Genomic DNA, 23,517 nt, shown 5'->3' with positions numbered 1-23,517 from the left:
CTTGAAATTTAGAAAAGACGTTTGAATATCCTATATTTTAAAGGAATCTGTCAGATCTTGCACATCCTTGAGATGACATATCTTGCATTACACACTCTTATGCATTTGACTTTCAGGCTATTGATTTGATCACCAGTAACTCTGATCTTCCTCAGAAGGTACTCAGCAACACTGTGCAATTCCGATCACGCATGTCAGAGGCTGGCTTCAACCTGGGTGTGAGTTTTTCTTGTTATAAAATACCTTGTTGTAGGACTCAGTTTGACAAAACTGTAGCATATCATCAGTCAGTAGGTGATAACATCAGTCAGTAGGTGATAACCACCAGTCAGTAGGATAACATCAGTCAGTAGGTGATAATCATCAGTCAGTTGGTGATAATAACCATCAGTCAGTAGGTGATAACCATTAGTCAGTAGGTGATAACCACCAGTCAGTAGGATAACACCAGTCAGTAGGTGATAACCATCAGTCAGTTGGTGATAATAACCATCAGTCAGTAGGTGATAACCATCAGTCAGTAGGTGATAACCATTAGTCAGTCAGTGATAACCATCAGTCAGTCGGTGATAACCATTAGTCAGTCAGTGATAATAACCATCAGTCAGTCGGTGATAACTATCAGTCAGTAGGTGATAACCATCAGTCAGTCGGTGATAATAACCATCAGTCAGTCGGTGATAACCATCAGTCAGTTGGTGATAACCATCAGTCAGTCGGAGATAATAACCATCAGTCAGTAGGTGATAACCATCAGTCAGTTGGTGATAACCATCAGTCAGTCGGTGATAATAACCATCAGTCAGTCGGTGATAACCATCAGTCAGTCAGTGATAACCATCAGTCAGTCGGTGATAACCATCAGTCAGTGATAATAACCATCAGTCAGTAGGTGATAACCATCAGTCAGTAGGTGATAACCATCAGTCAGTCGGTGATAATAACCATCAGTCAGTCGGTGATAACCATCAGTCAGTAGGTGATAACCATCAGTCAGTGATAATAACCATCAGTCATTGGTGATAACCATCAGTCAGTCGGTGATAACCATCAGTCAGTTGGTGATAACCATCAGTCAGTAGGTGATAACCATCAGTCAGTCGGTGATAACCATCAGTCAGTTGGTGATAATAACCATCAGTCAGTCGGTGATAATAACCATCAGTCAGTGATAATAACCATCAGTCAGTAGGTGATAACCATCAGTCAGTAGGTGATAACCATTAGTCAGTAGGTGATAACCATAAGTCAGTCGGTGATAATAACCATCAGTCAGTTGGTGATAACTATCAGTCAGTTGGTGATAACCATCAGTCAGTAGGTGATAACCATTAGTCAGTAGGTGATAACCATCAGTCAGTCGGTGATAACCATCAGTCAGTCGGTGATAATAACCATCAGTCAGTGATAATAACCATCAGTCAGTAGGTGATAACCATCAGTCAGTAGGTGATAACCATTAGTCAGTAGGTGATAACCATAAGTCAGTCGGTGATAATAACCATCAGTCAGTGATAATAACCATCAGTCAGTCGGTGATAACCATCAGTCAGTTGGTGATAACCATCAGTCAGTAGGTGATAACCATCAGTCAGTCGGTGATAACCATCAGTCAGTCGGTGATAACCATCAGTCAGTTGGTGATAATAACTATCAGTCAGTCGGTGATAATAACCATCAGTCAGTGATAATAACCATCAGTCAGTCGGTGATAACCATCAGTCAGTAGGTGATAACCATTAGTCAGTCGGTGATAACCATCAGTCAGTAGGTGATAACCATCAGTCAGTAGGTGATAACCATCAGTCAGTTGGTGATAACTATCAGTCAGTTGGTGATAACCATCAGTCAGTAGGTGATAACTATCAGTCAGTTGGTGATAACCATCAGTCAGTAGGTGATAACCATCAGTCAGTGATAATAACCATCAGTCATTGGTGATAACCATCAGTCAGTAGGTGATAACCATTAGTCAGTCGGTGATAACCATCAGTCAGTCGGTGATAACCATCAGTCAGTCGGTGATAATAACCATCAGTCAGTGATAATAACCATCAGTCAGTAGGTGATAACCATCAGTCAGTAGGTGATAACCATCAGTCAGTAGGTGATAACCATCAGTCAGTCGGTGATAATAACCATCAGTCAGTGATAATAACCATCAGTCAGTCGGTGATAACCATCAGTCAGTTGGTGATAACCATCAGTCAGTAGGTGATAACCATCAGTCAGTTGGTGATAACCATCAGTCAGTCGGTGATAACCATCAGTCAGTTGGTGATAATAACCATCAGTCAGTCGGTGATAATAACCATCAGTCAGTGATAATAACCATCAGTCAGTCGGTGATAACCATCAGTCAGTAGGTGATAACCATTAGTCAGTCGGTGATAACCATCAGTCAGTAGGTGATAACCATCAGTCAGTAGGTGATAACCATCAGTCAGTAGGTGATAACCATCAGTCAGTTGGTGATAACTATCAGTCAGTTGGTGATAACCATCAGTCAGTAGGTGATAACTATCAGTCAGTTGGTGATAACCATCAGTCAGTAGGTGATAACCATCAGTCAGTAGGTGATAACCATCAGTCAGTTGGTGATAACCATCAGTCAGTAGGTGATAACCATCAGTCAGTAGGTGATAACCATCAGTCAGTCGGTGATAATAACCATCAGTCAGTTGGTGATAACCATCAGTCAGTTGGTGATAACCATCAGTCAGTAGGTGATAACTATCAGTCAGTTGGTGATAACCATCAGTCAGTAGGTGATAACCATAATTAATGACCATAGAAAGCTCTTGATCATGAATTACTGAACAGTTGTGGCAGTCAGGTTGACTTCCTGGTGGTGTCCAGATAAGTCATCAGGGGGGGGGGATATCTGGGTCCTGATGCTGGTCTGGTTTCTTGCAGTTTCTCTCTTCCAGTTAACATTTGCTGCTTTGTCCTGACCCTAGAATTGACAGGTGCCAATGCTTGTTTTGGGAGAGTTTGGTAGTGGAATAAGACATTTAAGATGGAGAAATGTAAGACCAGTTCGATGACTGGTAACCCTATTTAGTTAATTGGTAGAGCACCTAACCAGAGATTTATGGGTCAAGTTCAAATCCCTGCTTCATCTATTGCAGTTTCTCCCTACCCGTTACACAGGTTAAGTTCTCATTGAAATGAAACGGTCTTTATTCATATTTGAGACCTGTACAGGGGATGTTGACAGTAATTCTTGAGTTTTGATGGATATGGCTATGATGTTCAATATCGTATTGCAGGGAGACCCAGAACATCCCATTTGCCCAGTCATGCTGCAGGATGCACGACTCGCCAACTTATTTGCAGATGAAATGTTGGGTATGTTAAATCATTTTTGTTTGCCATCTGACAAATGAAATGTTGGGTACGCTAATGCATTTTTGTTTGCCATCTGAATTGTTATTTGCATTTTTGGGAAAATGTGATATTGACAATGCTGCTTTCTGTTTGTAGAGAGGGGGATCTATGTAATAGGATTCAGCTACCCCGTGGTACCCAAGGGTAAGTTCTGTCTGTAAACTCAATACAGAGGCGTTACTGTGGTTTGTGCTGTGTAAGTAGGGGGCTTGATATGAGTAGATTTAGTCACTCTGCTACTTCACCATATCTGATGGGTCAAAAATGGGTTTTCATAGCAAATTCACTGTTGTGTCTGGATAGGGATATGTTCTCTTTGATTTTTAAGTTGGAGCATAGATTTACTTTTCTACACATTCTCTACCATGTAGGCCCTAATTGTTAGTCTGCAGCATAAACTATTAAATGAACTAGACATATACGCGTTTTGGATTTCACAGCGATATGTATGTACATACGTATCTAACGGTAACAATACCACATACAGTATTTTAATTACTTAAACTGATTAAAGAATCGAACTAATTAAATGCCCGATGAAAATCGTTATATTAATAATTATGGGTATACTGATAATTAGAAATAGATGAGATGATATCCCTAGAAGTTGGGCAGTGTAGATCAAATATAATGATGATGAATTATGATGAATAAGACAAGATAATGATGGATTATGATGAATAAGACAAGATAATGATGAATTATGATGATTAAGACAAGATAATGATGAATTATGATGATTAAGACAAGATGATGATGAATTATGATGAATAAGACTAGATGATGATGAATTATGATGATTAAGACAAGATAATGATGAATTATGATGAATAAGACTAGATGATGATGAATTATGATGATTAAGACAAGATAATGATGAATTATGATGAATAAGACTAGATGATGATGAATTATGATGATTAAGACAAGATAATGATGAATAAGACAAGATAATGATGAATTATGATGAATAAGACAAGATGAGGATGAATTATGATGATTAAGACAAGATAATGATGAATTATGATGAATAAGACAAGATGATGATGAATTATGATGATTAAGACAAGATGATGATGAATTATGATGATTAAGACAAGTTCTCCACAGAGCATGGCACCCCCCCCCCCCCCCCAATAAAAACGCTATTGGAACCTATATTTTAATTTTGCATAAGATAGCATCCCTGTGAGTTTAGGGCCTTGTCACACTACAACATTTCGGACTTATATGGATATATGAAAAATTAATCAAACAAGTACACAGTATTCAAGTTTAATTAAAAAATCCAAAGGAAGCAGTTTTTGTGACGTATCGATGGTGTTTATAATGCTAACACACATGATGAATACATAACCCATTGTTGATGCATGACTTACTTATTGATAATTTTCATCTAGATTACATTTATAAGCTTATGACAGTTTGTACACAACATACCCCCGTTGCGATTGCTTTATTATTTCATTTGTTGACATGCTTTGTTGTGATACATCGTAATTTGACAGCTGCATTACATAGGATGCATTCAAAATTTTGTAATCAAAGCGTTTTAAGCGGATTCTGCAGTGGAGAATAGATGGTGTATTTATTGACCATGAAATCAACATGTTACCATGACATATTCTGCTGTTGAATACTGTCAATAATAAATGGGATATCGTAAGTTAGTAATGGTACAATGTGTGTAGTATAATCACATGCAGTAAAATGGGATTATTTCTTTACACTGTGCTGTAATTTGTAGGCAAGGCTCGTATACGTGTCCAGCTGTCAGCTGCCCATTCTCAAGCCGAGGTTGACCGAGCTGTGGACGCTTTTATAGAAATAGGTCGCAAACTCAAGGTCATTAATTGAAGATGACCATATTTCATGTTTGGTGATTTTTTGTGTGCATCTATTAATTCTGTTTGTTTGAAAAGGTGGGTTTTTTTGTTGAAAAAAGTATGATTTATATTTTTTTGAAAATGACATGTACTACTTATTTTAAAAATGATAAACTTCATTGTAAACAGCATATCATGCAATAAGACTCTAAGAATCTCATTTTGATAAGAAAAATCCCTTTATAAGAAAGTCTTCCTATGGGATTACTTAAAGGTATTGATTTGTGTGTCTAGTGTTATTACAACCAGCTCTCTACTCAGATGATTTTATTTCCCTATTTCATGTATGACAGACATGGTAATTTTATTTAAACCATCTATTTTTGAGATTATTATTATCATATTTTTTTTTTACATATGTTATTATTTCATGTAAAAATAAATTTACATTCCAAAAATATCTCAGATTTGCACTTCGGTGTATTTGACCGTATTAATTATTAATTAATGTGTTGATTTAACATTCCTAAGGTAGGTGTATGCACCTTTCCCAGTTTAGCTACACCTTTCAGTTGTATTACATATTCTGTTATCATGAACATTTCTCAGTGGGTGTTCAGTTTATAGTGCAACATTCCAAACCATATATTATCCTGTATTTTTTTTTTTTTTTACACAAATGCTCATTAATTAAGAATCTCAACAATTATTTTTATGAGGATCATTATTCCCCTATCAGTGAGTTTCAGTGATGGGGACCTTATGTTTGTATTCTGTCTGTCAGTCCAGCAGCACTTTTTTACATCTAGCTTGCAGGTATTTATTTGATAATTGGTGCACTGCTTTACCGTGACAAGTTAAAGATCAACTTCGAATTTCGTTCTGGTACCATGATTTTTTAGTTATTGCCCTTGGGACTTATGCTAATACTCCGTTTTACTCACTTTTTTGTCTTGCTTGCAGATATTTATTTGATATTTAATTGGTACGTTGCGTTAACATGACAAGTTACAGATCAAGTTCGAAGTTTGTTCTGACCTGTTTTTGTAATTTTGCCGAGTTATGTCCCTTGGATAGAAAATTAGTGAAAATACATATTTTATTGCATTCTTTCAAAAATTATGCGTAAGGTTTAAATTCCATTCTCATCAAGAGATTTTTCTGCTGGTAGGGGACTATGTTATTGCCATACAATACTCTCAAAATGTTTGTTGAATATACTACCTAATATATTTTTTATTTGTTTCTAAAATGATGTTTTATCCTTTAATTTCATTATCATATTATTTCTGTGCAGTTTTACATTATTGCAATATTTTTGAGATATTTCAATGTACATTCCTCAATGTTAAATACTGATATTATATATAAGCACATTCCAACAACACTTGATACCTTGAAGTCTTGATCCACAAAGTACTGGTCCAATACAATGTATTAAGCAACTGAAATAACTGTTTGTTATTGGCCATTTTAGTGCTTTATATCTAGATATTGTTTTAATGTTGATTGTTTGCACCTAACATTCCTTAATACAATAAATCTGACATTTGATGCAGGTTTTTTGCGGTATTGACTCTGCAACAGAACAGTACTAGTAATATTAAAGTGTTTGTTCTTACAGAATTATTTTTTCTAAGGAGAATTTTTTTGCAGTCAGTATTGAATTTTACGGCCTGTATTGTAATCAAGTGGATTGTTATTGATTGGCAACCGTAAACCAATTACAAAGTAAAAATAAACGTTAGGCTCTCAGATTTCCTGTTTATGGAATAGATATCTATTTGAACATTTTTACGATTGATTTTTTTTACCAACACCAAGATGAATGCATTACGACCTCAGAACAACAGATGAATTTTTTTTTTGTTGGTCCCCAGGTTGATGGGGCTAATTCTGAACAATACATGTCTATTGAATGTACATATAATATTGTTGATTTTTCTGGTAGGGATCTTGTCTTTTGCTTTTTGTGGAATTTTTCTTGTGTTTTGTAAGAGAAATCTATTGTACAAGTTTTAGATCATGGTTTCGGGATTCAATGCTTGAGAAGATTTTATTAAATTGTGTACTTCCCTTGTTTTGAGACTTAATTGTACTGATCATAAATAAAGTCTGCCTGTAATATAATATACATGTATGTGTTTGAAATCTGCTGAACTACAAGTACTATTCTACGTTAATATTTATCAGAACTACGATTACACTTCAGCCTTGTGATATCACAATATCAATTTCACCATACTCAAACCAATATCAAAGTTACTGTCATCAGGAGAATAATTGTCAATTCAATATGAAAAACAATTTATTCTAGAAATGTTTTGGGCATTTCAAGACTTGTTTTAATACTACAGAAAAATTATAACCTCATCAGGTGATACAAGTTTTTAGGTCACCAGAGTCACTATTTGTCTGTGTCTGTGGTGTGTTAACAGTTGGACATTTATTATAACTTCTTCTTTATAACTACCCTTCCAATTTTGGTATGAAGCATCTTTGGGATAAGGTGGACTTAAAAGGGCCAAGTCCTTGTTATAGATTTCATAGCCCATGGAGCTAGTGATACTTTTAACTAATATTCAATGTGAACGATAAGGCCTGTAAGCCTCTCGTCTCGGGGTGAATGAAGTTTCATATGCCTCTCACGTTTGTACATTAAATGCAAGTCACTGTGGTTTCATCAATTTTCACAGGCATGCAATTTCATGGATCGGCCAGACGTAATACATACTTTATTGCATAATTACTCCATTTTCTTCCTTTAAGCAAAATTTGTATTTCAATTAGCACTTGATTTCATGGTGTGGCACACAGGCACTCGACGTTTTAAATATCTATAATAAAAAAAAATTGTCTTCCTGTAAACATAATATTGACAATATTATGTTTACAGGAAGACAATTTTTTTATTATAGATATTTAAACGTCGAGTGCCTGTGGTGTGGCACAATCACAAAAAACGAATATTAGTATTAAATATAAAATGACGAAACCACATATTGCTCTTTTGATTAAATCAGTTCTCGTCGTTCCTTTGATTTGATCCTGCTGTTGGGAGAACATACAATGGATTCAAAACCCAGTCCCTGAATCTCGTCGTCTGCTCTATCTGTTGTCTATGTGACACCCGCCACTAAAACTGGCATGTCCCTCACCATTAATGTCTTCACATTTTCAAGACAAACACTCGGATAATTTGGGAACTGGACAACATTAAACAGGAGAATTGACTGGAATTCTAACTAAAAACTCCAAATATCTGTTTGGGAATTCTACCCAGTTATCTGACCATTGAGCCAGTCTGACAACCACATACATTCTGCAGGGGGCTTTGTAACGGGTGGGTAATACATACATTCTGCAGGGGGCTTTGTAATGGGTGGGTAATGCATACATTCTGCAGGGAGCTTTGTAATGGGTGCGTCTATGTAATACATACATTCTGCAGGGGGCTTTGTAATGGGTGCGTCTATGTAATACATACATTCTGCAGGGAGCTTTGTAACGGGTGCGTCTATGTAATACATACATTCTGCAGGGGGCTTTGTAATGGGTGGGTAATGCATACATTCTGCAGGGAGCTTTGTAATGGGTGCGTCTATGTAATACATACATTCTGCAGGGGGCTTTGTAACGGGTGGGTAATACATACATTCTGCAGGGGGCTTTGTAATGGGTGGGTAATGCATACATTCTGCAGGGAGCTTTGTAATGGGTGCGTCTATGTAATACATACATTCTGCAGGGGGCTTTGTAATGGGTGCGTCTATGTAATACATACATTCTGCAGGGAGCTTTGTAACGGGTGCGTCTATGTAATACATACATTCTGCAGGGGGCTTTGTAATGGGTGGGTAATGCATACATTCTGCAGGGAGCTTTGTAATGGGTGCGTCTATGTAATGCATACATTCTGCAGGGGGCTTTGTAATGGGTGGGTAATGCATACATTCTGCAGGGAGCTTTGTAATGGGTGCGTCTATGTAATACATACATTCTGCAGGGAGCTTTGTAATGGGTGCGTCTATGTAATACATACATTCTGCAGGGAGCTTTGTAACGGGTGCGTCTATGTGACACATTCATCTACAACAGGAGCTTCACTGGTTTTTGGAGGGCAAAACAGGATGCTCTTATATTGACCTCGCTGTATGATATATAGCCATGTTTAAATGAAATCATCTAGTACATTTTTCAATGACATTAATGTTGGAAATCAGTAGGATATTGATATTCCGGTGTATTGCAATATAGTCAAAAAAAATTATTGGTATACAGTGTATTGCCTTTCAAATATTTTCCCCTCTCTAGACAAATAATCGACACCCTTTAAAGGTCAAAGCAAAAGATGGTATATATAAATGTATACCTTATCTTCTTTTACATTACAAATGGGTTTTCAAACTTTTACCATTCAAATTTGAAACATTATCTTTGTTCTAAGTATTTTCCCCTCTAAATGAAAAGTCTAATTTTCAAAAATAGGTAAACTTTCTTATTTTGTCATTGTAACGATTGCAATATCACAATGTATTATGAAACTCCAGGTTAAATTAAAGCATGTAACATGAATTTTTTTTTTTTAAAAACATTTATTTAGCACCACATAGAAATATCACAGGACAATGATGTCTGTAGAATTTGAGCACTGCTTGTACCACATAAAAATATCACAAGACAATCAATTTAATACGCAGTACATCAACATCAGTAAGGGTATGTAAGTATGCCTTTGGATGGGTTTCTATCTGAAGTTTAATGATCAACTCCCAAAAGTATTAGTTTCCATTTTAAAGAAATATTCTTGCTTGCTCATTGAAACAAAGTTAAACATCATAAAATATTTGAAAATTTTTTTGTTTCAAATAATGTGTGCAAAATAAAATTGATATCTTGATCATATTGGTAAGGAAATGATAACTCTTCTGATTTAATGCTTTACTCACAGCAAAAGACTATTTTAAGCAATATTAAGAATGGCGTGGAGGATCAGTATCATGATGTCGAGGGAATCACACAACAGAGGCCCCATCAATCACCAGGAATTACTTCACCCTGGGACGTGCTGCTGCTAGTTTATTAGCAAACACATCTGATATGCATCCCTCCATTCTTTTGAGAAGCCTGTCGTATTTCCCTTTGTTTGGTCCACTGCTGCCACCAGGTGACTTTCTTTGGTTTGTTTCAGTGTTTTTCTGGGAGCCTGGAACACTAATGTTTTCTTTTTCATAGTCTGTGGTACTGGTGACATTGTTCCTTATTGAGGATTTTAAATTCTGTTGGATATTTTTCGCATTCTTATTTTTTTCTAATGTATTTCGAGAACAGTTATTTTTTTCTTTGGTAGGTGTGCTAGGTGTTTGACTTCTCAGTGTAGTTGAAGCACTAATGTTTCCGTTTTTGGATTGATGACCACTTTGCGGATGTGGATTATGGTTTGTTTGGATGTTCTCTGGATGTGGAGAGTCCGTAGAAGATCTGGATGTTAACTGTGGTGTGGAAGTGGATTTCATGCTTGGTTTCCTCTCCCTCGGTGTTGAAAACACAGCTACTCCCATTTTTTCCAGATTTGAACCCTGCAGTCTCTTCTGCTTCTTTATCCTAGATTGTTTTTCTCTTTCTATCATTTCTTCGATTGACAAGGCTGGCATTGTGAGGCTTGCTCTCGAACACCTTTTTCTGTCTTTTCCATCATCAGCACTAAGTCTGCGACTCAACAGTTTAAGGTTGTCCACCATGGTCCTCTCTTCACCGTCGTCTGCTATTTTATGGCCTAGATCCTTGTGCAGATCTGGATCAGGCATGCTCTTTGGTCTTGCAGCATCCAGATTGTCTCTCTCCTCGTCTTCCATATCATCCTCCCACTGTTGAACTTCAGAAATGCTCTCCAAAAGAGAAATCTTCCCAATTCCTCCTACAGCAACAACTTTTGGTTTTGAATGTTGCATTTGTGGAACTGGTACCAAGTCTATTGAAATTTTCTCCTTCTTTGGCACTATCACAACCTTAGTACTATCCTGACAGATATTTCCAGCTCTTTCATTGATGTCTTGAATCTTCCTGGTTGGTGACCCGTGGCCCCTGTCCATTTTCTTTAACTGCATCATGTCATAATCCTCTGTACTCCTAGATGTGATAGACATTTCTTCAAACTCAGCCTCAGCTGGAAGATGGGAATCCATGGAACTCTTGGATACGATGCTGTCTACCTCACTCCCCCAAGCTTGTGAGGGAGTCAAACTTGCCTTGGAGCTGGGCAGACTTTTATCATCACAAGACTCGTAACCTGTGTCAACAGTGTGTACAGATTCTGTTTGATGTAGATCTTTTTCTTCAGAAAGTTCTTCTGGTTCCTCTACAGTTGAATTCTGCATGATGGCTGGTGCAGTGTTAGGGCGACCTGATGTCATTTGACCTCTCTTCCTTATTTCACTTGATTTGGTGTATCGATAGGCAAAGTCTGTGGATACTCTCTTTGCTTGGGATTTTGCCCTCAGGTGTAATTTTTTATGCAATCTTCCTTGGTAGGAGTTTTCAAAGGTGGGGGATGTAAGAATGAAATGTTCACCTTTCTTGGTTTGCACCTCGTGCCATCCACGGTACCTGACAAAAGAAGACATATTCACAGATTAATTCCAGAAATGGAATGCAATTATTTTTTTCCAGACTTTTAGAGTACATGTAAATTCTTTCACCTGAAGGAAACACCAGTATATATTTTCCCTCTGTAACTGTACGTAGACACTAATACTTCAGAGTTTAGAAGGAAATAAATGCACATTAAATTTTATGTACTATCTTTTTTGTGACCCTTAGATCTATTAGTCTCGTTCAACCAGACACTCGGCTGTCTCCGTAAATCTCCGAGGAGCAGATAGTCTGGTGAAGACACGCGATAATAACTGTTACCGCTAGGGAGCGCTAATTTAGTTTCCATTGGATTCTCTCTGACATTAACAGTCAATTCCGAAATTTGATGCTAATTAGTTGATCCTTCATTAGTGATACTAATGGGAAAATCATTACTACATGTACAATAAAAAAAAATACACTCTTTGTCAGCTGGAAATTGTACTTCCACTTTTGCCTCCTAAAGTAATTTTGATAAAACAGTTTTACCATTTCCCGCTAGTAGAACAGCAAATAAATCCTTTCCTTTCACAAAAGTTTTTATAGACACTCTAGTTGTAAATCCTTAAGCTTAAACGGCAAATTCAATCTATTATAAATTTCTTCGGTAGTTGTTATTTTGAAGGTGTGTTGAATCAACCAATCAAATTAAATTGCACCAGACTGTAGATCTGTAAGTTTTCTACAGTAGTTGCTACAGACCTGGCATCACAAGCTTTGGAGTGACTCTGATAGTGCTGGGGCTCTGGGTAAGCTAAGTGGTTGATGGTTTCCTCACTGGTAGTCTTCCTCCGAGGACTGCTAGGCTTATCTTCAAGAATAATTAGGGAATCTTCATCTGAAAACAAACAAGGTCAATATCTTACACCTATTAAATGTAGTGCACAACAGGAAAATTCTTTTTCCAGTTTTGGGTTAATGTAGGTATCCAGACCTTCTTGCTTCTCCATTCTCTCTGTGAAACCAGGGATGTAGAAATTCAACGTTTGCTCCATTTGAAGTCTGTGTCTTTTTTCCTAGGAATGAAATTTAATCTGCATGTATATATAAACATCTTAAATATTCAAGACAATATCAAAGATGAACTCGTTACAGATAATTTCCTCTAGGTGATGGTACATTATTTCTACAAGAGTTATTCCCCTTTGTAATGCATTACTCTCTTGCTATCATTATTTGCTAAACTTTTTCAGGAACTATTCTATGAACATACCACCGTTTCTATGTCAAACACCAGATTATCCTTCTTGAGCTGGGCTTCCTGAATTTCCTCCTCCGATATGATGGGGTTGAGTGTTTTCTCCGGTGGCCTGACATACTGAGGACGATCAGAGGTATCACACAGAGGACTGGTCTCTGCACCGGCTGCTGAAATATCAATGCTTAATCTAGTACACAGCTCCCGTATTCATGATTTTGTATTTCAGAAAGATTGTTTTTTAGTGCAGATATTTTAACAGTTTCAAGGAGTTTGATGATCCATCATCCATACATCCCAAATTCTCCTGTACAACCTCTTTCTTTTATTTCCGAGATTCCAGCAATATTTCTTCTTTTTTTAAAAACAAAAATCTGGATCAATTTGCAGCAATCATGAAAATAAGATTCATTAATTGCTTTTGCAAAGACTTTTAAAAATCAACAAATCAAAAATTGCAAAACAGATCCTGGTATATATGTCTATAAATGAAATTATTATCTCTTCAGAAAAGAACTCTTACATTTAGACCTGGCACTGTTAATTCGATGTGTGATCTTGTCATAAGCAGACTTGGTAGTCATCTCCGGTTTATCTTCCATTTTCTCGCTCCTCTGATACATAGACAAGTCAGGTGCTGTCAGTGGCCGATCTCTCACAAAGCCTGCCTTCACTCGGTACACCATTTTCTGTGAGGTCGTGATCTCTTTTTTAAGATGTTTGTATAGTTTTCTCTGCTTTCTAGCCTGAATTAAAAGGATTGAGTTTCATTTAAAAACACAGCGTGTGCTTTACTAAACCTGATAATTATAGGTATTCCTTAATAACTTTACATGACGGGGTTTTAATGAAAACATTCTCTATACACTAAGTATTTTTAAATATCCACCAATCTTGATGTCTCAAGGAGGGTAAAAAGGATAACTTTCAGTAATGTATTCCTCTGAAAAAAAAATAAAATCTCATGGAGAGAAAAAAAAATGGAATGCATATCTGTCATAAAATAAATTTAATAGGACAACCCTACCTGTGAACTAGCATTGTCTTGTTGCCAATATGAATGACAGTAAAATTTCTCCCTAGATCCCAATCAAGAGGTGAATTTGACAGGCAGTGTTTTACAATGTGTCTACTTTATCACATTCGATTTCTTTGTTCATTTTACGTACTTCACAGATTTCAAGTATAAATGCATATTTCTACAGAACTGTTTAAAGTAGAGCAAATTTACTTTGTTGTCAACATTAAGATTAATGGAAACCATCAGTCAATACAAAGAAAAAGTGGGCAATGCATTAGTCGAAGGCATTTAAATGTGGGATTGATATGAAATGCTCTTGTCTGTACAATACATATGGTGCATGTGCTTTATGGAAATAACAGGTATTTAATAAAGCACAGTCATATAACACAAAGGAAATTCCTATTAAATCTGTGATCTGTCCCGGTAATCAACAGGCAGCATTCAGCTCTACAACAACTGAAACAGAAGCCTTCAGAGTGTAGGTCAAAGAGAACCTCCTTATGGGGCTACATGCACTTTTATTAATTTCTTTAATCACTAATGATAATTAATTATTAAATTTTTGTTTGATTGACAATCATCCTGCAATTCTGATTATGTTGAAAAATATTGCTGATACCTGCATCATCTGAAAATGTACTTTTATGGCATGTTATTGTTTGAAACATCATTTCAATCAAGATAAAGCTTGTAATGGTTTCATCTGAATACAGTATCACCCACGGTTTTAGAAATCTGAAGTATGCTGTGGAATCATTAGAATTCGTGGTGGCTCAATTTTCATGGAATTCGTGGGTACCCCTCACCCACGAATTTACATCCTCAACAAATAAAGACATTCCAGAGTTATCTTTCTTACTAATATATAAATCCACGAAATTACGTCCCCACGAACCTGTAAAAATTCAGCAATCCACGAAAATTGGCCCCCACGAATTTAAATGATTCTACAGTAGCTCGTTCTTAAATTAGTGAATTTTTCTCATCACCCCAAATCATCTTATTCCCTTCTAATATTATTTTTAAAAAACCAAAAATGAATTATACTCATCAATTTTGAAATGATTGCAGGTTTGTAAAAAGTTACACTAGGAGCCAACTTAAATGGCATGAAAGGTGGACTTAAATAAAAGTCATAACGGGACAGTTTTATGAAGTCTATACTGATAGACAACAAAAATTAAAAAACCCAAAAACCCACCAAAAAACAAACAAAAACAAAGACTTTCCATGTTGAAATGCTTATATGAGAAACATATTCCATCTTCTCTGGTTTTTGGAGACTAATGTTCAGCATATTTTATCCTTCCTCATAATGCTTATTCTATAAATGATAGAAGGACCTAATGTGATTTATTGGAGAGGCCATTTCTTCTGTGGTGCTATAGATACACCATACTGTAGAAACACAAGCAATGGCGTACAGTATGGAGCCAATATAGAATAATTTATACAGGACAAATTCCGCCCCATTCTCTTTCCACTTGATTTGCCCTTATAGTAAATGTGTGAATTTATAACAAATAATTCTATTACATATTCTCAGCAATTAACATGTATTGGTTAATTAATTTTGGTACTAAAAACTAGCCATTCAAAAAAAAACCAACAACATAGAATCACATTAGACATATTCAGAACATATTTATAGAAGCACAAGCAGATTCAAATTCAAACATACATGCATGTTCTGAAATCAGTAACTTAAGTCAGACTCTCAACTTAGCTAAACTGAATTTTCTAGGTATACATGTGTTCTGTTTGTAATTTATTCTGAAACAAGATGTGTTTATAAAACACTGACGTCCTCGTATGGCCAAACTCCAAGGTCAACGTCATGAGGTCACAAATTTTGGTACAAAAATAAACATCTTGTCACAAGCATTGTGTAATATGAAAATCCTATCACCATCCATTCAAAAGTTATGGCCAAGGTTAAAGTTTCTGCAGACAAACAGACCAAAAACTATATGTGCTTCGAATCTTCGATTACGGAGGTATAAAAACTACATTGTACATACAATATATTGTAGTCTATTAGAAATCACGTACACTTAAGCTATTATATATATTTTGTGTTAATATGGCTATATGAGCAGTGCATGGTAAACAAATTTTTTTCTGTTAATATTCTAAATAAAATCTATATTTTACAAAGTACATGACATGGACGATATATATTTTCTCGCCTAAAGAAAAGGAAGCAATTACTGGTACACGATGAACAGCAAAATAGTGGAAGCATTAAATTTCTAGATTCGACTGTGACCTAATGTGAAATCTCTGCACCTAGCTAGTTACCTCTTCATAAAACTCAACAAATTCATCACAAAAACAGGTGTCTGCCTGAAATATTTCACAATTTACACATGATAAAAAAATATCTAGTATGATCATGAAGTTCGTCAAGTATAAATTGTTTCTATTTAAGACATAGATATCATTTTTGAAAATACATGAGGGTATACATTGTGACGCTTCATGCCATCGTACTAATACTGCGTGTTAGCACTTCATGAAAGGTATGCATTGTGACGCTTCACGCCGGCGTACTAATACTGCGTGTTAGCACGTCATGAAAGGTATGCATTGTGACGCTTCACGCCAGCGTACTAATACTGCATGTTAGCACTTCGTGAAAGGTATGCTGGTATAAAGCGATGCAGCTCATGATACTCTCATGTATTTTCAAACATGAAATTTATTTCTTATATTTGCATTCTCCTTTCATTTCTGTAGGAATTTCCAGCTGTTTAAAAAGATGTATAATTTCATAAGCACATTATTTACAAAAGCTGCACATTCATGGGGAAATAGCTATCATAAAAATCTGTAAAGATCTATATCAAAGGCAAAACATTTTGAAATGTAAATATTTTTCTATATTTGTCATTTTCTTAAAAATAAGAAATTTTCAGACAAATTCTAGTGTGTATCATTAAATAAAAGGGATGTAAATTTTAAATTGTTAATTAAAGAAATAAATATCATTTTTGAAAACACATGAGGGCATGAACTGCAATGCTTTATACCTGCATATGTCATGAAGCGCACGAGTGCTTCATGAAAAGAATGCTGGCAGAAAGCATCACAGTTCATTCAAAAATGAAAGTCAATTTTTATGTTTACATTCTTCTTTGATATCTTTCAGAATTCCTAGCTGTGAAGATAGATGTACTATATTTATCAAGATTCATGCACACATTAACCATACCTGCATCATATTCATGAGGAAATGGTTATCATTACAATTGGTAAAGATATCGAAGACAAAATCATTGGCAATGTAAATATAAAAGAGACTGGACTTCACATGTACTCTTCTGTGACCATATCCCGAGTTATGCGAGTTGAAGGGGGTGGGGCATTCAGGGCAACCTACCATGTCCATTCTCTCCTGGGCGCAGATGATGGGGGGCTCCTTAAACATCTTCTTACTGCCCAGGTTCTCCTGCCCAAAGTCCCACTCCTCCTGTAGGTATTCATCATTCAGTTTATTGGCAAGACGGGCATCGTAGTGTGACAGGAGCTGCTCAAAGTCAACCAGCTACAAAAACAGAACGTGAAGGTCATAAGTCAAGGTTAAATCAACCAGCTACAAAAACAGAATGTGAAGGTCATAAGTCAAGGTTAAATCAACCAGCTACAAAAACAGAACGTGAAGGTCATAAGTCAAGGTTAAATCAACCAGCTACAAAAACAGAACGTGAAGGTCATAAGTCAAGGTTAAATCAACCAGCTACAAAAACAGAACGTGAAGGTCATAAGTCAAGGTTAAATCAACCAGCTACAACAGAACATAATGGTCAAAATTTAAGGGTGTCAACCAGCTACAAAATAGACAGTGATGGCCATACGTTAAAGTTAAGTCAACCAGCTATAAAAAAAGAGAACATATTGGTCATAATTTTGGGATAAGTCAACCAGCTACAGAAATAGAATACGATGTCATAAAAATTTAGGAATTAAGTCAACCAGCTACAAAAATAAAACCTGGCGGCCACCATGTAATGTAAAAATGTATAGTTTCCTTGTACAGTTGTGCATTTGGATACCTACCTTAATTTGTTTCTGCGATAAATAAACTACCCCTAAACTGAAGGTTATTTTTCATATTCAAATGAATGATGATAACCAAAAGGTTGTTCTTTCAACAGATATAGAGATCATTACTGAGATTATTTAATATCATTTCTACAGATTCCTGGAGACATTCAAAATTGCACAGTCTTTACAAAAATTCAATATAGTACATACCACTAGAATTTTGAACAGGAGGCCAATGGGCCTTAACAGTCACCTGTATATGCACAATTTTTACTCTCTAGAAATCGTGCTTCCTTCGTGCTTTTTATACATCGCCATTCTTATATTTTGTACAAGGTGATAGAAATATTGGTATAACTATCCTACAATTGATATCTTAATATAGAGGTCTTTTATTTTCCATTTGAGTTCTAAGAGGGCAAATGAGTTTTTACAAGCAATTTTCAAAGAGGGTTCAACGCTTATTAGCGATAATCATGCAAACAGTTTGTCTGCTTGATGTGAAGGAGTAAAGATTTTGTAAAATCTATCACAATTCAACATATGATCAACTGAGTTCCACCGTGGGACCTGAACCCTAGGGTAATACATTTCTCATTGCTCACTATAATCATACAAATGTACATTTTGTCTGCTTGGTGGCCAGAAGTAAAGAGGACTTCCTATTGCATTTTCAATACATAATGTATAATTATGACAAATCCAGCCCCACCCCACAATTTGGTAGAGGGCTTAATGCCCATTATAATGATGCACACAGTTTGCCTCTTTGATGTCCAAAAGTAAAGAAAATTTTATAAGATATAATGTATTTTTGATGACCATCTTAGCTCCACCCTGGGGTATGAACCCTGAAGTCATGACTTCAGTTTGATAAAGGCTAATCATAATCACGCCAATAGTTTATATGGTTCATGTCCTGGAGTAAAGAAGATTTTTGAAGATGACTTTAATTTTGATGGTTTTGGCCAAACCCTCAGGCCCCAAGGAGGAGAGGTCCATGAAATTCACAAATTTTGTTCCTCTTTACCCATAGTCGTTATATACAAATATTGGTTCAAATGTTCAAGAGAAGAAGCTCAAAATGATGAAAAGTTTATGAATGATACATGCAGGACAAAAAAAGACAAACTAAAAACAATGAGGTATAAAAAAACAAATAGAAATAGGTCACGTGAATGACTCAGTTAAACTAGATATTGTTCATGAATGAAAATTATTTCATGATCACCTGAGCTCATAACAAACAAGCTTGCTCCACGCAAATTTTGCTGTGCCACATTTTATCGTTCATGTGCATGTTAAAAAACCCAACTTCTTCTCTTGTAAGTAGCAAGCAATCATAATCTCAACATCCTGGTGACTTTTTCCCTTCCCTACCTTGTACAGGTCTTTGTCCTTCCCCTGGGGAGCTGTGTCATCCTCTGGGCGGTAGTCTTTATAACTGCCACACCTGAAATTAGGCAATTCCTCCAAGCAGTCAGCAATTTCATAGACCCCAGTCTCTGGAATTTTACCTTTCTCACGAAATATTATCCTAAAGTTCTTAAAGAATTTGAAGTTTGTAAGGTCCGGTGTTACTGTCTGCTTGCGATGTTTTAGTTGTGCGTGTTGCATTTTCTCATGAGAAATGTCAAAAACAAAGGATGATGCCCAAGTAAAAGAAGGATTTGTGACAATGAACCAAGAGCTGAGACCATTAGGGGCATTGTTTTATTGATAACATCTGCAGGTTGGGCTGAATGGGTGTAAACTAAATGATAGCATCTCCAGTTGTTAAAACAAGCTTATCAGTCTTCACAAAATACATGTATGTTCCAAATCAAACTTTATGTTCTATGTCAATCTGTGTTCTTGCTAAAAATCTGATATTGTTGTGTTAGTTAGGGTAATTCAATAATAATTAAATGAAACAACCAGAATGGTAGTGTGAAAGGAGATTTACATTACTTATAGGATTTTTTTAAACTGATGATTATATGTAAGTGTTTAACTGATACCAAACAAATGCATTATGTATCAACAATATTCTTCAATATAGCTGGTATAGTATACAAAATATTCTCATAATTCATTTCCTAACTAAGTATTCTAAGACTGATATCTAATGGATCGAGCTAGACTACATAAAAGTTTCTTAAATCAGTCAAATGATACAAGTCTTGAGATACAAAATCAGCTTTGTTATCACTGAGATGTAAAGAAATCAAAAGCCAACATTTCATAACTGTTCAATTTCTCTAATGTCACTAAGAGCTGAATAACAGTCATGCACTCACCAAACAAAAGCATGTAGCTAGTAGGAGTTATCTTTCTTGACTCAGGATTTTAATATCAAGTACTGGATCAGGTGGCAACTTACCACAGAATGAGCTCAAGGTACTCGGATAACTGGATGCGAGTTTTGTCCTCAAAATGAACCTTCATGTGTTTTAGTCTGTGCATGAGCTTCAGTGGAGCTATGGACCGACCACACATCTGTAATAGACAGTTAGTAGTATTTATATCAAACAGAATACAAATTCAATACATGCAGTTTCTTGTTTATTTGCTTAAGTTTGTGTGAAGCTACACAGAGTAAACTATGCCATATCTAGATATATTCATGCAGATTGTAGTGGGGGAATAATGAATCAGCACAATCTGTATGCACCAGTCATTTACTGTATATACAGTCAATTCAATATACTATCAAAATGTTTTATAAAGACTGTACTTTACATTAGCAATTTGTACTTGAAATGTAGTTGAGATACACCATTTTGAATATTTTTGAAACTTAAAACTCTTCACAAACTAAAATTAAAGAATCCTTCTTTCAAAAAATAAAAAATGGATATCATTTTTTATAAATCTCCAGGAGATCAATAATGTTTGCGATATAGAAAAAAAAAACCAAAACAAAACAAAAAACCATGACACAGTATTTTTAATACAATTATGACAGATGTATTCAGATTCACAACTACAACTCATTGAAATATCCCCAATAACACATGACGGTTTCCTGTTTAAATTGATTCTTTGGTCCTTTGTATTCATATTGATTTGTCAATGCTTCTAATGAAATTAAGATAATGTTATAGTGCTTTATTTATGAATATGGGGAAACCAGACATGTCATCTAAAACAATATGGCCAAAACCAACATGAAAGCAGACGGTAATGGATTCCAAAATGGATTTTAAACTTGGACAAAACAATATGTGATGGAAATATCTCAATGGCCTGTATTTCATTACAATTTATGGATCACTGTATCAATTCCATGAACAAGTTATAACTCTATAGAGTCACGCTTATTTTGAAAATTTTGAACTTTGAGATTAATTGTGCACAGGGTAAACAAAACAACATAGCCTATGTTGTCAATTTTTTCCTTTATTTTTATGTATTTGTTCAGCAGCCAGAATAATTTTTCCCTCTATCTTCTTTCTCTTTACTTCTATCTTTTGTATGAAAGTCTATCATAAGTGTGAAAGTGAGTGTTTGTGTATACTAAATAGCATTGAGACCCCATACCCGCTGGTCAGGTTTATGTAGGGGCACTTGTAAAAATATACTGACTAAAGGAATTGAATAAATGTGTTGAATGTACGGGGGAAAAAAAGAGGTTATAACTATAAAGTCACGCTTGTTATTTGAAAATTTTGAACTGATGCAGGACTAGTCTGAATTATAAGTAAACTATCAGAACTCTATAGTCTACAATGAATCATTGGCTGCTTGAATGGATAATCTAAACATCATATCTGCAGTATATTTTGCCACTGCAATGGTTCATCTTTTAAAAAATATATATGTATTATAGTAATGAATTGCTAACAGAATATGAATAATCCAAGAACACTTGAACAATTGATGCATCATTTGTTTAGTGTGAATAGTGTGAAATTTTTATCAATATAAATGGATTTCCCAACCAAAATGGATATAGCTATTGTTTTGCTTTATCTAGATATTAAGTGACATATAACTCCTGTTTATATATGTCAGGATCTTACATCCACATTTTGACATTGTTCAAAATTGCCTAGATACCCTATAAGGACCCTAAAACTTCTGTGTGTACCTTTTCTGAATATAAACTTCACTTTGAAACCTCTACAAATATTGGTTTTGGATAAAGTAAATACCTTTAATAAATTCGACAACAATCACTAGCAGGATACAATATGTACCTGCACTCTCTGTCCATTGTGATTTAAGAGAGCACATACTTGTGACCATCAAATGGATTCTAATTCAATTGGAGCTGAAATTACTTTTGCTGCTTCCACAAGCGAGATAATTTTGCCATCCAATAAACTAAGGCTTGACTTCTCAATAAAATATGAATATCAAATTATTCAAGAGTGTCAAAAGATCAATTATTCTATTCAAGCTCATATTTATATTTTCTCTGCTCTTAAAAAAGTCATCACGACAGTTATGATGAATCTGATATTACGAGAATCAATGAATTTAAATACGTCAAAGGCAGCATACCAATAGCTAAAAATTATTTCGACAAATAAAAACGGACCATTACCTGAAAGAAATCTTAAATATTGAGAATCTTGGTGAGAATGAACTCAACAGATAAATAGACTATATAGAAGATACACATGCATTCACCAACCACCAATAAATCTGAAATCTAAATTCTAATGTATGACAAGAGGAAGCTCACCGGAGGTGAATTATGATAGTTTCGGCAGCCATAAAATTTGTGAACAAATTCTTTAACAAAGAAATGCAAACAGCTGCACAGTGGTTACATAATATATATTGTTGAAATATCTCAGGAGATCCACTCTAAATATCATTTAATTAGTTTAAGGTGTTCAACTGTCAATCACGCAGTCCATAACCGGTACCTGCTCTAATATATGTAAGTGGTTTTATCTTTTCTCTTGAAGTGAGAATGAATTGTTTATTTTCTTGGAAGCCAATTTTCTTGGGTCACAGATTCGTTTATTTCATGGCGTACACAAATCACTGGATTATTTAATACAAAGGATATTTCAGGAACGATTTTGAATATCTCAGATGATATCTGATACAGCAGTTATAAAGAAATTTATAAAGTTTGGCTGTAAAAAAAACTACAAATGGTCATAACTTTCTAAAAATTGACCAAATCAAACCGAAAAGTCAAGGTGCACAGGCTTACATAATATACAATATTTCCACAAAATTTGGTAAAAAGTAAATGAATAGTATAGCTTCTTAGAAAATCTCCAGACAAAATGCATCTATGGACAAATAGAGTGAAACAATTATGCAGGGGGTATCATATATGTGAAAGTAGCCATGGTAATATGATGTGCACCTACAGTTTTCAAAGCTTGTGATATTTGGAAATTTCAAGGATATTGTTCATGTTAATGACATCTCAATTAAAAATGGATGGATTA

General features: G+C 35.4%; 3 protein-coding genes across 3 annotated transcripts in view; 1 reads left to right on the top strand and 2 right to left on the bottom strand.

Annotated features, from left to right (window-relative positions):
• The window catches only part of LOC125647973 (2-amino-3-ketobutyrate coenzyme A ligase, mitochondrial-like), a 44,403-nt gene extending 37,057 nt beyond the window's left edge, over positions 1 to 7,346 (top strand). Inside the window, exons 9-12 of the mRNA XM_048874854.2 lie at positions 117 to 218; positions 3,273 to 3,351; positions 3,487 to 3,534; positions 5,138 to 7,346. Coding sequence (XP_048730811.2) covers positions 117 to 218; positions 3,273 to 3,351; positions 3,487 to 3,534; positions 5,138 to 5,247 — 339 coding nt within the window. The 3' untranslated portion in view covers positions 5,248 to 7,346. The remainder of the gene's footprint in view (positions 1 to 116; positions 219 to 3,272; positions 3,352 to 3,486; positions 3,535 to 5,137) is intronic.
• Positions 7,347 to 8,491: 1,145 nt separating this feature from the next.
• Positions 8,492 to 9,301, bottom strand: LOC130047229 (uncharacterized). The gene has a single exon (XM_056141837.1). It carries the CDS (start codon positions 9,299 to 9,301, stop codon positions 8,492 to 8,494), a length of 810 nt encoding a protein of 269 aa, XP_055997812.1.
• A 490-nt stretch (positions 9,302 to 9,791) lies between these two features.
• LOC125647081 (dynamin-binding protein-like) overlaps positions 9,792 to 23,517 on the bottom strand; it is a 65,443-nt gene continuing 51,717 nt past the window's right edge. Inside the window, exons 26-33 of the mRNA XM_048873774.2 lie at positions 20,481 to 20,596; positions 19,499 to 19,571; positions 17,454 to 17,618; positions 13,571 to 13,793; positions 13,063 to 13,214; positions 12,784 to 12,865; positions 12,552 to 12,687; positions 9,792 to 11,822 (exon numbers count right to left, since the gene is read on the bottom strand). Coding sequence (XP_048729731.2) covers positions 10,265 to 11,822; positions 12,552 to 12,687; positions 12,784 to 12,865; positions 13,063 to 13,214; positions 13,571 to 13,793; positions 17,454 to 17,618; positions 19,499 to 19,571; positions 20,481 to 20,596 — 2,505 coding nt within the window. The 3' untranslated portion in view covers positions 9,792 to 10,264. The remainder of the gene's footprint in view (positions 11,823 to 12,551; positions 12,688 to 12,783; positions 12,866 to 13,062; positions 13,215 to 13,570; positions 13,794 to 17,453; positions 17,619 to 19,498; positions 19,572 to 20,480; positions 20,597 to 23,517) is intronic.

This window comes from Ostrea edulis, chromosome 6 (genome assembly GCF_947568905.1).
Source record: "Ostrea edulis chromosome 6, xbOstEdul1.1, whole genome shotgun sequence".
In the NCBI taxonomy this organism is placed as follows: Eukaryota; Metazoa; Mollusca; class Bivalvia; order Ostreida; family Ostreidae; genus Ostrea; species Ostrea edulis.
The sequence above is the reverse complement of the archived record's forward strand: the minus strand, read 5'-3'. Positions and strand labels throughout refer to the sequence as shown.

Coding starts and splice junctions, on each gene's coding strand:
- LOC130047229 (XM_056141837.1), bottom strand. CDS start 9,301: ATGTGTCACATAGACGCACCCGTTACAAAGCTCCCTGCAGAATGTATG.